This window comes from Salvia miltiorrhiza, chromosome 1 (assembly GCF_028751815.1).
Source record: "Salvia miltiorrhiza cultivar Shanhuang (shh) chromosome 1, IMPLAD_Smil_shh, whole genome shotgun sequence".
Classification (NCBI taxonomy): domain Eukaryota; kingdom Viridiplantae; phylum Streptophyta; class Magnoliopsida; order Lamiales; family Lamiaceae; genus Salvia; species Salvia miltiorrhiza.
The window spans coordinates 46,360,932-46,379,069 of record NC_080387.1 but is presented as its reverse complement, the minus strand read 5'-3'; the positions used below and the strand labels follow the sequence as shown (position 1 = coordinate 46,379,069).

Here is an 18,138-nt window from a genome sequence, read left to right as displayed (position 1 = left end):
ATCAATAAAAGTAAACATTATTGTGAAGAAATGTAAACTTTTAAACCGTCCGCGTCGTATACGGTTGACCGCACAGAAAAATTTGCGTAGGCGTAATTATCATTTACAATATTACATGACCAAACAGGGAAAATTCGTAAACGATTATTTATGTGCGTTTCCAATAAAACGATATGCCAACTATTTTTGCACGTATCCATTTTTTTAAGAACATAGAACCTAATTTCCGTTCGTAGATATGTGATAGTAATAAATAATCCATAAATAAATTGCCATGGATATACACAATGAATGTTAAAGCAATGATGCCAAAATCAGCATCTTCCCGAGGAGCAACCTTTTTCATAGTGTTCCATTCCACCGCGCGCGCCGTAAAAGCTAAAATACGCCACCATAGTTACAAATCAAAATAATGCATGAACTTAAGCAAACCGCCTCAATTTTATTACTACTATAATTTATTAGTTTCCCTTAAATTTCTAATACGACATCTCTTTGAAAAATTTAATTAAATCTGTATCTTCACCTCTCTTGAACCGAATTCTTGTCGGCGAGTTCTGAATTAGACTTCTTTCTTCTCAATTTTCCGCGCGATGGCGATCTTGGACTCGCCGGAGATCCTCGGCGCGACATCGTCCGGCGCCGAAAATGGTGGCGCACACCACGCCACTCTTCGACGGAGACAGAGTGCGCTCTCTGTTCCGCCTGTTCTCGACTCCGATTCCAGCTCTCCGGAGGTGGAGAGCCCAATCAATGATTCCGAAGATGACCGAAACGACGCTAATTTGATGGGGAATCCCCGCCGCGGAGCCGTGGAATCCGAGAACAAGAAGCAGGATGTGGGGTTGAGTTATGTTAACGAGGAGGAGGAGGAGGAGGAGGGCAAAGTGAAGGACAATGGAGAAAGTAGTAATGGCAGCGGAACGGACGCCTTGGCTGTCAAATTGACATTCAGAGCAGCGGCGCCAGCACACCGCAAAAATAAGGAGAGTCCTCTCAGCTCCGACGCTATCTTTAAACAGGTAGATTAAACTTCTTTGAGGTTATATGGCGTTGCATGAACAGTTTTAGGTTTCCTGAACTCCAAGCTTAATATTTTCTTCCTGGAATGTATGGTGGTAAGTTCATAAATTATTGCTATTGCGTCACTTATCACCCAGATGCTGTTTGCTTATAATTTGCTGCTATTCTTATAGTTTTATGTATAAAGAATGGATGACAAGTTTAGATTATATGAGCTTATTTCTTGCACAATGTATATAGAATAAGGACCGAAGATTAGTAATAATATGCTTGCTGTGATTAATTTGCTAGATACCTGTTCTGCTTGCACTGAAGAATCATAAGAAAAATTTTAACAGTAAGAGTCACATGCATCTAATTTGTTATTATAACTACATCTATGATTGGACTTTTGATTAATGTTTGCCAACGGAGAGGGCAACCTAAAGAAATATTGGATTGAACTCTTCGACTTTAGCCATTTAGTATGTAGAAGCCAGCAACTTATTGAAATACTTAAAATAGTAGAACTCCATGTTAGGACCTTTTCTTTCTTTTTTGTGTTTACACGCTTCAGTTTCATTTATTCTGTAAGTGAACTTGTGCCAGTATAATGCAACTTGTGATAATCTCGAATTGAACTATTCAGTTTGAGACCTTCGGAACTTAGAGAGCAAAAACTCGGTGAAATGCTTAAACATTGGTTTTTCGAGGTTGCAGTTTTTCTTTCTCTTGCTTCATTTCATTCCTATTTCCTCCGGGTATTAGTTGGTGGTGCAGAACTATTGTGGTTGAAGTGAAAAACAGGAAATAGTTTGAAGTAAGAATCTGCAAGAATTTTGCTGCGTCTCAGTTGTCCCTTGTTTTCTTTTGGTTGGGTTGGAAAGATTGTTACTGTTGCAGAATATTGTCTTCGATGCTACTGGTTGTAATTTCTTAATTTTGTACCTTCATGCTTATGCTAGGTTTCTTTAGCATAAGCATATAATATCATCTCTTATGATACATTCAAATGTGTGGTGTATTTGAAAAAGTAATTCTTAAAACTGATGCAATCATGCAACAGCCTTGTTATTTCAGGTGAACACAAAAGTAAATTGGGTTAATTATTAGAGTTTGTCATTATTGTGAATGTTTATTTGATCTGACTCAGGAAATGGGGCCAAGTATATTGGATTAAATAAAGCAATATGCAGTTGGTGTTATTAAATTTCAACTCCCCTAACCCCAAATGTTGGTTTAAAGAGAAACATTTATCTTTTTGGGAACACTTGGATAAATTACACAAGTAAATAAAGAAATTTAAAGACCGCGCGACGGAGGACTCGAACCTAGGGCCTCAGATCTTGGGCATTAACCTCCTGCCGCTAGGCCAACACACGCACACTTTTGGAACACTTGGATGTTGAAAGGAAATGGAACTACTTGGTTTTCAGTAATGATTTATTTGTCCTCTTGCAGAGCCATGCTGGTTTATTCAACCTTTGTATAGTGGTGCTTGTTGCTGTAAATAGCAGACTTATAATTGAGAATTTGATGAAGGTGCGTCTTTCGCATAGGGCCATTTTTTTACCCGTACAAATATTGGTGCTTTGATTTATCACATGTTTGCTATCTAAAGTCTCTAGTTATCATTGATGCATGTTCATCAAACTCTTACATTAAGAAATATTCACCCTAGTTTTTGTTAGGTAGTTAAGTATGTATTTGTTACTTTTTAATTGAATTGTTTTTGTCGATATTATCTAATACTGTCTTTATTCAGTATGGATGGCTGATCAAAGCAGGATTTTGGTTTAGTTCGACATCACTTAGTGATTGGCCACTGCTAATGTGTTGGTAATTGCATCTTGAACCCTTTTTATTGAAATTTGGGATGATTGACAAGAGATTATCTTAATGGTTGCTTTTTACATTGTTTTTGCAGTCTTTGTCTTCCCATTTTTGCACTTGCTGCATTTCTTGTGGAGAAGTTAGTGAAACTGAAGTATATACATGAGTGGGTAAGTAGAAGTCAGTTCCTTCTTCCTTCCCCCATTTTTTCGTTTGCGATTATCATGTAGATGACTATATTTATGCCTACTTTCCTTTCAGTACAATGCTAAGCTGCGTGTGCCTTGAATCATGATAAAAATAAGTGAATATTTGTTCATTTCTACACAAATGTAATGTGAATGGACAAAGTTTGCCTCCTGAATTTTGCATCTTCATAGAAGTCTCTTGCTTCATTGTCTATAATACCATAAAAAAGCTTACAGTTGAATTACATAAATATTTTAGTGACACTGACACCATTAGAGAGTTTTTTGCAACAGTGGAGAATTCATGAATGCTGTTGATGTTTAGTTGCTTTTTGCTGATAATGTTTGTTTTCCTCTTATCTTTAATTAACTTAGCTAGTGCTGCAACAACTCTTCTTGGGTTAAACTAGCTAACAGTTAAATATGGGTCAATATGTGGTATCCACTGTAAAGGTTTCATGGGGAACTAGTATGTCTCGTTGAATTATGATACAGTTGACTTTAATTTATTTATTTTTTCACTTTTACGATGATACAGGTAGTACCTTCTTCAATAATAGGTCTTGAACTTTTAAACTCTTGCATTTCCTATGGGGTTTTAACCATTATGCTGGCTAACTAATGTTTTAGTAGGGACATAACTCCGCAGTGTTCTTCACATTATTGTTAGTTGACCTTCCTATTATGTTATAATTGTTATTGTTATTTGGTATGAGCTTAAATTAAGTTATGACCATTGTGCTTAACTGTCCATGCAGATAATATTTATGAATATAGTCCTAGTTGAATTTTTCTGTTGCAGGTTGCAGTTTTTCTACACATAATAATTACAACAACAGCGATCTTGTTTCCGGTTGTTGTCATTCTTAGGTATGTCTTGACTACTACAGAAGTATAACATTTATCTAAAATGAGGGAATTGCCAGATTCTATGAACATATATTCATCTGGAATGCTTGAACTTGCTTTAGTTACTCTTTGTTCTCCCACCACTCTATTTGGTATGATTGGATGGCATTTTCTAGGTAGAAGTCGTAATTATCATTGTTTATTAGACAGACCACTATAATTGGATATGGAATAGAAAACAAATTACAGCACTATTGTGCTCTGATATGTGAAGGCAGTGCAGGGTTTTTAGTGGTTTTTCTTATGCTGGGTATGCTGATGCCTTAACCTAGGTTGAGAATTATCTTGTTTAAATTCTTCTTCGTAGATGGCCTATAGTACCGGTTAATATATAAGAAAAAATATTTAAATGTTCACTCAATTTCCTCTTAGATTTGCTAGAGAGAAGAATATCATTGAAATTGAACATCTATGATGAACCTGTGCCAGTCAAACTGGTGAATAAACAAATTAATACTGTGACTGATAATTGATCAATTTGAATTGAAATATATGGGTCTCTTAGTCCACTTTTAGGTAATTTAATTGCTCAGGAACGCATAAAGAAAATCTCAGTATTAGTTGAAAAGAGGAGGACATTCCTAAAAATTGTGACATGATATTAGAAATGCTAGTTTCTGCCTTTCTGTATTACCATCATGACGACTTTTTTAAGCTTTGTGAGTTGGTCTTGCAACTTGATGGATGGGTTTGCTATACCTGCTTCACCATTCACCCTATACCTTTTGAGTTTAGGTTGGAGTTTACTGTTTACATGATCTTATCGACAATATGAAGTTGGGATACTGAATGTCAGAATTTTAAGAGACATTTCATATTGTCAGTCTCTTTTGTTAGTTAATTGCAAGTTGTAAGATGCACAAAAGGTTAGAGTTCCTCCAAGATTGTTACAGAGGGGATCATTAAAACATTAGTTTTAAGATATTCAGTAGAGAGAATGGATCACAGTTGAGCTGGTCTAAAGTACAATCCTGATGTGAATATGCTGATTCAACTGCTGCACAGGTGTGATTCTGCTGTACTATCTGGTGTCGCGTTGATGCTCTTTGCTTGCATTGTATGGTTGAAGCTGGTTTCATACGCACATACAAATTATGATTTGAGAGTACTAGCAAAATCACTTGATAAGGTAATGAGAAGGGATATTTCTGTCATCGCATGGTGCATTCTGTCATATATATCACCATAAATTTTATAGTACCAGTACCAGGATAATAGACCACATTGTCCTCAGATCTGTACTAAACAAGCATGGACACAGTAGTAATTTTTACTTGAATCCCTTGTCAAAGATGGAGCCATGCTGGGATATTTTCTCATAACAAGTTTACTGTATGATGTCAGTGGGAAGCTGTATCCAAATACTGGAACCTTGACTACTCTTATGATGTTAGCTTTAAAAGTCTGGTGTATTTCATGGTTGCTCCTACGTTGTGTTACCAGGTATACTTGCTCTTGCAATTTGTCAATAGAGACTGCATACTTAACTCTTCAATCAGTTTTAGTTAAACTATATGTCTATGCTGCAATAAAAGTGAATTTAAGGATTTGAAGGGTTATGTGTTAACATGCAAGGTTGTAGATTTCAGTAAGAAATCTCTTTTGCCTTACGTAGAAAGCCTAGTCTTTATTTGTGAGATATTCTTACCAAGTTTACGGCTCTTAAAGGCCTTACTATGATTTGCTAGGGTTCACTCATGTAGTCATGTGTGTTGCAAATTCTCTTTTAATTTGATCTACTATGCATTTTGTGTATCTTCTAAACATGTTTGTGTCTGTTAAACATGTTAATAGGAAGCATTGTCTCATTATCAGTTAAAGTGGTGATGAAAAAAGTACTGAGTTAACATTCAGTTAATGCCTTTGTTACTTGGACGGAGTGCTTTTCCAAGATCACACATCCAATCTTGATAGTGCATATTCAGTCGACATGAGGAATAAATGTCACTTGGAGTCGTATTCTGTTGCGTGTACAAATGTTTTAATCTGCATAGAAAGAAGAGTCATTCTCGCTAACCTAATCTCAGTAAATTATTTCAATTTTTGTGGTCTGCGTTGCGCTAGTGACTGATGCTGTGATGCATAAGTCCTTAGCAGTACTCTGGTCTGTAGAACCTCAACTATAAGTTTTATAGCTAATGTGATTGTGCCTATTAATTGAAGTTCTATTGTTTGTAGCCAAGCTACCCTCGAACATCATGCATTCGAAAGGGTTGGGTGGTGAGGCAACTCATTAAGCTGGTAATATTTACAGGATTCATGGGATTTATTGTAGAACAGGTGATTTCCTGTTTCTTCCTCTTCAAATTGAGATCGTTCAGCTTACTTAACTGTGAAACATGGCTTTATTTGGTTTCTTTTATAATGCAGTATATAAATCCGATTGTTCAAAATTCTCAACATCCCCTGAAAGGGAATCTTTTGTATGCCATCGAGAGGGTCTTGAAGCTTTCAGTTCCAAATTTATACGTGTGGCTCTGCATGTTTTATTGTTTTTTCCACCTCTGGTATGTTCTTTCTTCCTTAAGATTATAGGATATTTTCACAGTCAAAATACCATGATAGATTAATCTGCTTTACTTCGGTTCAAGAAGTATTATGGTATTTATATGGTTGTTTAATCACTAAAATACTAACAATAAAATACCGCAACTAAACAGTGCAATTGATAGCAAGTAGTAAGTAGAGTATCGTATCCACACAATGAAATACTGCAACTAAACAGTGCAATTGATAGCAAGTAGTAAGTAGAGTATCGTATCCACATGGATTGAAAAACGAACACACAAATAATCATGAATCAAAAACTAGAGGGTAAATTTATATTAATATATCAAACGCACAAATTAGCTGAACATAATCAAATAAATCAAAGACATAATTAAAAGAAAAATAATTGAATCAATTAAAACTAGTAAAACTCGAAAAGAATTCAGTATGAACAAGTCTTGAATCTTCAAGTTATAACTGCTCTGCTTCACAAAATCGGCGCTCACCGAAATGGTCTCCGAGATGCTCTTCAAAAAAAAGAGACTTCGACGATCAGGCGATTGCCGAGATGTTCGCCGCGTTTCCATTGTTGTGCGCGACTTTCTTGTTTTGGTCATATCTCTCAAATCTGAACTCTGATTTGCGACCTGTTTCTGCCCACGAACTCGTATAGTGATGATCTACAACTTTTCGTTCAGACCATTCTTCCTAATTAAGCTTCAATATTTCTGTAAATTTCACCACAAGATAAAATAATTCAAGCACAAAATAACTACCAAACACTCAATTCCCTATAAAAGTGACATCTTAAGAACATTAAAACCCATAGAAAAGTGAGTGTTATCACTGTTTTATTTTCTGCTTTTAAACTCTGTTCATTTTGATATTGCTATTTGTTATGTGATAGTCGTGTATACATGGTGTATGTGATAGTCGTGTATACATGGTGAAAGCGGAGTGGTTTCTGAATAATTCCTGGCATAATATGGATAATAGGGTTTTGCTAGAACATATATCTCCACAAAATATAAGACATGAAGAATTTTAAGCAACGGAAAAAGAACACAAAAATATTCATACTCAATTAGAAAGCGCTATTAATCACTAGCAAGACTAATTTGGTGTTCTTAACTAGTCATAGATATTTGCCTAGAAAACTCTTGATATTTGTTTGGATAAGTTCAAAAGTTGGTTCTCTTTTGCATGCCTCTCTGTAGAGGTATATATTCATGATACTGCATGTGAACCGTTATGTAAGCTGCTAGTGTTGGTGCAGCATCTTCCAAACTTTCGTGTAGAGGTAAAAAAAAAAAGTTAACCAAATGCAAACTGTTGCGTTTGATGTATTGTAGATAGTCTATGCTCCAATTATATGCTTCATCAGATACTTGTTTAAATTTTTTTTTCCAAACATATGGTTGGTAAAAGGTTAGACCTTCACCATTAAAAGTTAGTGTATCTGCTTATATGACCTCTACGCGTCCAATTTTTGCCTTCATCATGGGATTAAGATTCAATAAAGTTGAGACCTGAGAGCATGGTTTCTTAGCATGATCATTAAAAAAAATCTAATAAACGACGCTGTAAGTAAGACTGTAAGAGGGTTCAAGTGATTTGAAATCACTCCTGTTTTCACTTAGTTGATATGTACTTCAAATTGAGGCCATATGAATTACAAATATTTGCTCAAGAAGATAATCTGAGTGTCCAGTACAGTAGCCAAAGGCATAAGGTGCAAGGTACACCATTTAGAAATAAGCCACAAAAAAGAAAACAATAGAAGAATTTTAAATTTTGTTTACAGAAAGCAAGAATGTCATAAAATGAAGTAATTATAATTCATAATATGAGATTTATGTAGTATTTTCAGGAAACGAGTATATTATTGAAACCTGAGATATTACACATTCACAAATACACATAATCTTTAGCATATTTGAGTATCTATAATAAGAACTAGAAAAATGTGTGAAGAAACAAAAAATTTATAAATGTGTGGACACTAATAAATTTAAGGGAAAACTGCATATTAAATCACAAGTTATACCTCATTTTTCTCTTTCGTCACGACTTTTGAAAGTTAACAGTTAAATATTTGATTTGTATTTTTATTGCAATTAGCAGTCAGACCCATTTTCAGGCTCCAGCCCCCGCGATATTAGACATCTTTTAGAATTCATCTCCGCGAACCTTGCAATTGAAAATACCGTTAGAAACCTTACGTTGAGCCCATAATTTGCTTCTGAGACAATTGACACAAAATGCCTGATCTTGTCTGGGGGCCGTATCTTGTTAAGAGGTTTGAACCTGATTTTTATCATGGGTCCAGTCTTGGAGGATAAAAAATTGAGAAAAAGGGGCAAACATAATATGCTCGGTTATAGTAGTTTTGGCTGGAGCTTGTTTTAAATACCTTGTCGATTTAGTTTTTCTTATAGGTAGCATAGGCACCATACAATTCACAGACCATTTCTCTTTTCTGATTTTTGAAGTCTCTATATGATGAGAAACTAGGTTTACCACTTAAACTTAGCTTGTCCTTGTAATCGCATTGCTCTGATCATATACTTACATGCAGTGCTATGATATAGGCTAAATATACTTGCTGAACTTTTATGCTTTGGGGACCGTGAGTTTTATAAGGATTGGTGGAACGCAAAGACAGTCGAGGAGGTAGAATACTATCCTCTACTATTGTTTATCTGCTAATTCTTCTCATTATTAGAACATAAATCATGTCTGACAATATTTTTTATTTTGTTACTATGTATTGATTGGGACAATGTTGCTGCTGTCGTCAGTATTGGAGAATGTGGAATATGGTGAGTTTTGGGTTATTCAGAGCTGATTTATTGCAAGGGAATTTGAATCCATTGACCCAATTCATTTTTAATCTGTGTTGAACTAATTTTTGTGCTGAAACTTTCATCACCTCTCAATGTGGACTCCCATAATTACATTGAGAACCCACATGCCAACCAACTGTTGTGACATGGTTATGTAATATTTCAAAGATATGGAAGATAAGCAACTCTAGTACGGTAGTACCCAAATGCAACCAATGTGAACTTGTACTTGGGCAACTAATGGCTCTCAGAAAATCTGCTTATAATCATAACACAGATGTTCACTCTTATTAATGATCAGTGTTAGAGGATCTCCACATACTGACAAGGGGCGTTCACTTTGCATGATTGATAAGATGCATGATTGAGTATTTTTTTCCTCAGGATTTCTCCAATCCCACCCTTTCAATGGGATAAGAATCAAGCAAAACTATCTTAAATGATAAAAATAATCAAGGGCCTTGGGATATCCCAAAGCTTCAATCCATCAAAGTAAACACCCCCATAGAGTACATGATATCTTCTATCAGTATATGTCTTGCCAATCTAGAATAAATTTGTGTTTTCTTTTGTCCGTAATCATGTACCCCCCATTTTATTGGTAATGAGAATCTGTAATTAGGTGTCTAGCAAAGGATAAGGGCATGGCTTGGATGGGAAATCATCGTTGTTATCTTTATTTATCAGTTGCCATCTTTTATTATTATTACTTTTATCCATCCATGTGCTTACCACATTTGTTGTTTTTATCCATCCATATTTTCTATGTAAAACCATGTTTTTTTGCTTTTAGAGCCTCACTAAGCTGCATAAACATCCTTTTCCTTCTCTATCTCAAAGAAGTACTGTGATAAATATATCCTGTGCTCAACAACTTTACTAGTTAGGTTTATACTAAAGTTTCTAAAACTTAGTTGGTGGCAGAAACATGGAATGTGTTTTGCTTGTGGAAAAGGGGGGTGTGGTAAGGAGACAGGTAGCTTAAGAATCAGAGCTCCGAATGATGTGCATGTCTCATGTTGGCCATAAGTTTTTATATCCGTTTCAGAAAATGTTTACTCACTGTGCACTTTTTGGTAAATTATTTGGGCTAGCTGGATTGTCACATATGGTTTCTCTGTTCCAAAATAGGTATCAATTACTAGTATTAGTATTTACAAGTAGGTATTAGTTTTTATTTGGGAAAAATGCATAGAAGTATCATATGTTACATAATTAGGGGGTACATAAATATCTGACTTCTGCTACCATTTCTAAGTTCTGCTGGTTTACTGCAGTTACTGTCTTCTGTTATACAATTTTCTTATTGTCTTTTGTTCATCGCAGCCTGTCCATAAATGGATGGTTCGACATATATATTGCCCATGCTTACAGAATGGGTTACCAAAGGTATTTTCTTATAACTAGTATGTTAGTTAAATCAACTTTCTATGAATGCATGTGCGGATTTATTGGTTGTAGGCAGGTATTTTCCTGGTAGTACCTTATTTTTCAACATCACGTTGTCTTTTTCTATGTGTGGTCTTGCTCTTTTGTATGCATATACATGCAAATATATATACAATTCGACATCACTGGTGCAACGGCTGCTAGTTAATTTTGTATGCTTATCTAGTGTATCTAGTGTGCCTTAGTTGAGTTCTAATTGAAACTCAAGGGTCATCGGCTATCCATTTGTAGTGATGTTTATGTCTTAGATGGCTGTTATCAAGTTTCATCCTTATCAATGGCATATTGCTTATCTAGGAAGCACCGGTACGAATACGAAATACGAATACGATACGAGACGAGAACGAAAATAAGTCAATATCCCAAAAATCACAATATGAATACGTTAAAAATACATTTTAATTTTTATAATAATTTTATAAATAATATTAATATATATATCATAGAAACTAATTCATAACCAAATATAACAAATAACTACTTAATTCTTAAAACTTAGAAGTAAATAAATAAATAGCAAAATTAAACCCACCCCTTACCTACACCAATCGGCCACCCAAGTAAATAAATAACATAATTAAACCCACCCCAATATACCCACCGCCTACCACGATACGCACCCCCAATATATACCCAATTCACACTCCAATTCATGAACTGCTCCAGAACAGCGGCGGCGGAGAACGGGCTGGGATTTGCGCCGCTTGCATATATGTAGGGTTTAGGAGATGAGAAATTCAGAGAACTAATTCGCGTAGTAGGCTTGGTCTTCTGTTTTTTCTTTTTTAAATTGGGTCAAACGTATTTTTTAGTCAACAGGCGTATTAAAAACGTATTTCTCAAACCCTAAAAACAAAAATACGAAAAAAATGAAAAAGATGTATTAAATACGTATTTCAGACGTATTTAGACGTATTCGTATTTTTTTATTTTAATACTCGGACGCTACCCTCAGAAACGTATCGGTGCTTCATAGTTGCTTATGCAATTTGTAGTTAAAATGTTTATAATCTATGAAGCACCAGTACGTTTCTGAGGGTAGCGTCCGAGTATTAAAACGAAAAAAATACGAATACGTGTAAATACGTCTGAAATACGTATTTAATACGTCTTTTTCATTTTTTTCGTATTTTTGTTTTTAGGGTTTGAGAAATACGTTTTTAATACGCCTGTTGACTAGAAAATACGTTTGACCCAATTTAAAAAAGAAAAAAAAGAAGACCAAGCCTACTGACGCGAATTAGTTCTCTGAATTTCTCATCTCCTAAACCCTACATATATGCAAACGGCGCAAATCCCAGCCCATTCTCCGCCGTCGCGACTGCCGCCGACGCTGTTCTGGAGCAGTTCATGAATTGGAGTGTGAAATCCCAGCCCATTCTCCGCGTCGCGACTGCCGCCGCCGCTGTTCTGGAGCAGTTCATGAATTGGAGTGTGAATTGGGTTTATATTGGGGGTGCGTATCGTGGAAGATTGGGGGTTAATCGATGGGTTAAATTCTAAATATTAAACACTCTAATATTGATGGTAGGCGGTGGGTATATTGGGGTGGGTTTAATTATATTATTTATTTACTTGGGTGGCCGATTGGTGTAGGTAAGGGGTGGGTTTAATTTTGCTATTTATTTATTTACTTCTAAGTTTTAAGAATTAAGTAGTTATTTGTTATATTTGGTTATGAATTAGTTTCTATGATATATATATTAATATTATTTATAAAATTATTATAAAAATTAAAATGTATTTTTAACGTATTCATATTGTGATTTTTGGGATATTGACTTATTTTCGTTCTCGTCTCGTATCGTATTCGTATTTCGTATTCGTACCGGTGCTTCCTAGTTTATAATTGAAGCTTGGTAATCTTTGTTGATACTTTATAACAGAAATGTTTTGATAGGTTTGTACCCATGGTTTAAACACTTGAATCTTTCACATGAATCTGACAAGCTTTGAGACTTCTGTTGGTTAGATCAATTTGGTTTCTTTGCTACCTATGCTCTGTTGACCTTCTATAGTCTCTACCTTCCAATCTCTCCGTGCCTGTTAACAGATTTTCATTCTGTAGTAACTGCAGGAGCTCTTCTCATACTTTCCTTTTTCAATCATGTCACATATTGATGATGACCTTAAAAGTATGTGATGCATCCATACTAGCTAAAATATCACCCATCTTATTGTGATAAGTTGTAATTTCTGTAACCAAATACTGTAAGTCAAAACAATAAAAGTTCAAGGTGCTGATATATATATATTTTTTTCATTCAACTGCATCCAAAATAAACAATTAGTTAATGTTGTCCATGATATAAGTGCCTTTTCCTCTGCTAGTTTCTGAATTCATTTTTGTGAAACTAACATCTCTTGCGAGGTCTGACCATGGTAGTTATTTCTTTAATGATATTTATGTTTCTAGATCAAGCCATCAGGCTGCTAGTAAATTATGAGAAGCACATTACCATTTGCTTGTGTCTCCTCTGTTTATTTTAAAATGTCCCTTGGTTTCTCTGATACAGATAGTGGCAGTTTTGATTGCATTTCTTGTGTCTGCAATTTTCCATGAGGTATGATGACCTTCTTCTGGTTTATAAAATTCATGGAACTCAGGAACTCTAGCAGTTAGTTAGATAACCGTGGGTTATATGTGCTAAACAGTTGTGCATTGCTGTCCCTTGCCACATCTTCAAGTTTTGGGCATTCTCTGGTATCATGCTTCAGGTATGAACTTTTATACCCTGTAAATCTGACTATCCAACATGACATGACACCATTGTTTAAAGTTATCTTGTGAGCTTTACAACGTATTGATTTGGGGAGGCTTGCCTTCAGAATGTAGTAGCACAAAATCAAAAGAAACTCTGCACAGGAAATATGGTCAATCAAGACCAAATTGAATTTAAATTATTTGTTTAACACTGGATCGAGCTAAATGCCCAGCTTTTAATTTTTTTAAAGTAACATTATATTTCAATGTAACAAAGAAATGCATGGAATAAACAGTTCTCTATGTTGGTTAGTACTGCAATGCTGGTAAAATGAAACAACTTCGGTGTCATTTTTGTAAATTCCATCCTTTCCTTGGGGGAAGTAAAGGTGGATTTCTAATTCAGTCCACTACTTTGTATTTGAACAGGTTCCTCTTGTAATCGTGACTAATTACTTGCAAGACAAGTTCAAAAACTCAATGGTTGGCTTCCTCTTTCTTATCGCATTTACTACTTTGTTCATTTGCTATGCTTCTTTTACCACTTTGACTGTGAATGACTTGACCTTATGAATTGCCCGCCCGAACAATCCCCCCTCCCCCCAACCAAAAAAAATGTGGTCATTAGTACTATAAAGCACATTAGAAGTTAACTAGTTCCTTATTGCTGGATAGAGCTTCTAGTTAGAGTAGATGCAAATAACTGACTTATAGCTTATCTTATTAATTCCTTGAAAATTTCTCAGAATAACTAGGCGTTCTTTAATGTATTTTTTCATGTGGTCTAGACCTTTGTCCAAAGCTATCATGTATGAATCTAAAACTTACTTTAGAGGGTGTTTGGATGAGCTTATTTTAGAGAGCTTATAAGATGTAATGTCTCAAAAGCTTATAAGTTGTCATAGTGTTTGGATAATTGTGCTTAGCTAGGGAGAGAGTTGTGAGTTAGAGAGAGAAAATTGAAGAGATGTGAAATTGGTATGGTATATGATGGAAAAAACAAACCATATTAGGATATTTTTGTAATATGATTGTTGTTTATAAGATTATGAAAAAATACATTGGGGTTGAGGAATTTTTTTGGGGGCTTATAAGCTGTTGGATCTTATTTTACAGCTTATAAGCTGTTTAGGAGTTTATTTTGCCAAACACTTGTCAAGAGCTTATAAGCTCAGCCAGACACCTCCTTAGTCTCCCGGATTATTGTCTCGAATCTCTTTAATTTCTCGATTTGACTCTACTTAAAAGGTTTAGTTCCTTCACCTAGTTTGAAAGATAGTCTATTAGCACTGAGCGGTCCTTTCATCAGTAGCGGCAGAAGCTCTACTTTGTCTTCAGAGGAATATCTTGATTGGAAATTGTGTACATGTGAAAAGATCCAGTTGTTAATACAATCAGTTACTACACTTCCTCATCTGTCTATATTCTTAAACGGCTATAGACATGTTGCGTTTTATGTTTCTTTTTCTTTTGCTCTTGTACATCCATAAATTAGAAATATTCATAAAATTCAAGTCGATAAGATGCCTGTAATTTGTATTCTCCACCAGGTGGGGAATATGATGTTCTGGTGCTTCTTCTGCATCTTCGGTCAACCTATGTGTGTGCTGCTGTACTACCATGACTTGATGAATCGAAAAGCTAGCGCAAGGTAGGGATATCCATCCTCAAAAGTTTATGTTCCAAGTAGAAAACACCCCCGCTCACCCCTCGCCCGAAAAAATAAGAAGAAAAGAAGAATCCTGATTGTGTGCTGATAGAGAACTTGCTGCATCTTATCTGTCTGAAACAGCTTGGAGTAGTTTGTTATCTGCCTCGGTTCCTGACTTTATGATTTGTTGTAATGGGGGTAGGGGCCATCAAAGTTTTGTCTAGTTTTCAAGGAATTACAGAATGCTCTAAAATTTGATGAAGCATCCACATTTTCACACTGGAAATGGGTTGAATTTGTACATTTTTTATTTCTGTGCTATATCACAATTTGTATATTCTCGCGAAAATATGTGTGTTGTACGTCGACTGCATTATGATTTCTAGATCTACATATATAATACTACTATTTTAAAGAATATAGTTATAGTCGATAAAACTACCGGTTGTCATGAAGGTCCCACCAAATAACTGTATTCAAAATAATACTTGTAAAAAAATTAAAAAAAAATGATATCTTGGGACTACTTTTGAGGAGCGAATATTGAACTTGGATTATGCTCCTATATTAATCAGAAATCGAGATTTACATTTGAATTGTTTTGATGAAGCTGATTGTATTTAACTTTTTTGGACGCCCAACAAACTTTCAAAGGTTAGTAGTAGCTGATGCTTCATTAATTACTAGAACGTCCATTCGTGCGATGCACGACAAACATCGAAATTAAATGATATATTTAAATATTAAACAAAATTAAATATAAATAAATGAAAATTATGTTTTAAAAATAAAATAAAATAATCTATATCAATTACTCAATAAAATCTTGAATTTGAAACAAATATTTTCAACTTTGTATAAAATATAATGATAAGAGTTATTAAATAAATTTAAATTATTTGATAATAAAAATGGACATTACACATTATTATTATTAGGGAAATTTGCGTGTAAATACACCAACTATGGAGAAATTCTATTTTTAACGCCAATTTAGGAAAATCCAATAAAATACATGAACTTAGAGTTCTGTCCATTTTTGACACGCCAGCTTTTCTCTAATTAGAATTCTGCCCCAATTATTAACCAATATATCACAAAAACCCCAAATGTATCTTTCCAATGCAATAAAATCCTTATGAGATTCTAAAAATTATATTGTCATGAAAACAAATTATCAGGCCCAACATGCTTCCGTAACACTTCAAAATAATTCTTAAATTAAACCAACATTATACCTTTGTCGACTGGTCTTCTTCAGGAGTCAGTCTTGTTGCGTTTTACGGCTCGTCTGCCTCCCCGGCACGCACCAACCACACACTCGCAAATAATGGTTGCAACCCTCCTCCTTCACTAAGTGCCGACTTAATACTTTGTTGGAAAAATAAAGAAAATATTTTTACTCAACCCGGAATAGTTGGACAAAAACAAAGCGTTTATAGAGGATTTATATAAAATTTAATTTATTTCATAAAAACTCCCCAAGGGAGGAGACTAACTTGTTTAGCTACACATAGTAGCTAATACTTGGGTACATAAAATAAAAGGAACTAAAACTAAAACGGAAAAAACTTTGAAAACTAAAAATTAAAAAATTACAAAGAAATTTTTTCTAGAGAGAGGAAGTGGTGTGTGAAGAATAGGTTGTGAATTTTCTGATATTTCTTCTCTCCAGCACTTGAGTTTAAATAGAGGTTTGAAACCCTCTATTATTGCTTGGTTGGTGGCCTCGGATTCCCTCCTCGTGGCCAGCTTGCTTGAATATGACCTCCACCTTCTTTTGTCGGTCTTGATTACCGACACTTGTTAGTGGCATCACATGGTTCTGGACCCCTGCTTTATCGCCTTGTGATAATGCTGGTAGGGGCCGGCTGCTTTTCTTTCCACTCACTTTTGTCCTGGAGCTTTTGGTGAGTGGTCCTCCTGTTCTTCCACCCACTTTTGTCGTTTCTTTTGTGGGTGCGATCCTTGCTGTGAATCACATGATTCACTTAGCTTTGTCGGCCACCTTCCTTTTTTGGTGCCCGAGGTGTCCTTCCCTTTGGAGTTTGATGTTTATCATGTTCATCAGATCGGAACCTCCTTTTATCCGGCTTTGGAAAGAATCCTTTGCCGAATTCTGGCTCCTTCTGCGATGAGCATTGATCGCAGACTTTCTCGATCCAATGGCCTAGATGAGCCATATTATAAAACTTGCGACGAGTCTCCTGGCTCCCCGCAATCCTGTTCTTCCAAATCATTTGCCGTTTCTTCTCGAAGGATTCTTCGGCAAAAGGAGTTGTTGTTCCTGTCATGGTATTAACTAGGAACGTTCCCAGATCCGAGCTTTGATAGAACTTGAATCTGGACTTCATTTTGTCCATCTCTGTGAGACAGACCCATAGACCCCATGCTCGTCTAATGGAGATTTGTTCCTCCGTGAATGTTGAGACGATTGCGGCCTGGAAATCGGGAACTTTGATCCTGTTAAGGGCTCCCGTATCAGGTCTCCGAAGCTTAATGAAGTGGAAAGCTTCTCAGATTCCTTTTCCGACTGGCTCTGGCGCTGCACTAAAACAGTATAATTCCAGAACATCTCCCCTTTTGAGGGACTCGTTGTTCTCCCATGTGTCGAACACCGTTTTCTGGATCCATTTTGGTAGACCCTTGATTTCGGTGAAGGCTGGGGCGGTGGTATAAACTGAGGCTAAAGCCCCAAACTCATACCATTCCTTGACATCGTTTGGATTGGCTCCTGGAGTCTTCCAAACCCTTGGATATTTTCCGGCAACATCAACCCGGCAATTTCCCGGATTAATGCCCTTCCTCGTGAGAAGTTTCTCCCACATGTCCTGGTGCATCTGCCAAGAAGGAGAAATTTCAATAAAGTCAGTATCAATCTTAACTTGGCCTGTCATGGGCCTAAGATTGATCTCTCCCTCTTTTACCCCAGAGGTGGAGGGTTGACATGTTGATTCAGGGTGTGACCCCTTAACAACATCTTTTCCTCGAGAGTCTGGCTGTAAAACCATTGTCTCAGGACTTGTGCTAGGGGTACTTGAATCCCCTGCTACAGGTAATCCGCCC

The 18,138-nt window shown here is 35.8% G+C and overlaps 1 protein-coding gene across 1 annotated transcript; it reads left to right on the top strand.

The window, feature by feature from the left end:
- Positions 1-258: 258 nt before the first annotated feature.
- Positions 259-15,421, top strand: LOC130986904 (diacylglycerol O-acyltransferase 1A). The gene is made up of 16 exons (XM_057910449.1): positions 259-1,022; positions 2,464-2,544; positions 2,768-2,841; positions 2,930-3,005; positions 3,826-3,893; positions 4,938-5,061; positions 5,277-5,375; positions 6,111-6,212; positions 6,303-6,439; positions 9,014-9,095; positions 9,224-9,244; positions 10,595-10,657; positions 13,234-13,281; positions 13,373-13,435; positions 13,851-13,904; positions 14,972-15,421. The coding sequence occupies exons 1-16, from the start codon at positions 594-596 to the stop codon at positions 15,074-15,076; spliced, it is 1,626 nt and encodes a 541-aa protein (XP_057766432.1). The 5' UTR covers positions 259-593; the 3' UTR covers positions 15,077-15,421.
- Positions 15,422-18,138: the final 2,717 nt, after the last annotated feature.

Excerpts from the sequence above, each read along its gene's own strand:
- LOC130986904 (XM_057910449.1), top strand. The coding sequence starts at position 594 with ATGGCGATCTTGGACTCGCCGGAGATCCTCGGCGCGACATCGTCCGGC. Across the intron at positions 1,023-2,463 it reads CCGACGCTATCTTTAAACAG|AGCCATGCTGGTTTATTCAA; the intron begins GTAGATTAAACT and ends GTCCTCTTGCAG. Across the intron at positions 13,282-13,372 it reads TGTCTGCAATTTTCCATGAG|TTGTGCATTGCTGTCCCTTG; the intron begins GTATGATGACCT and ends TGTGCTAAACAG.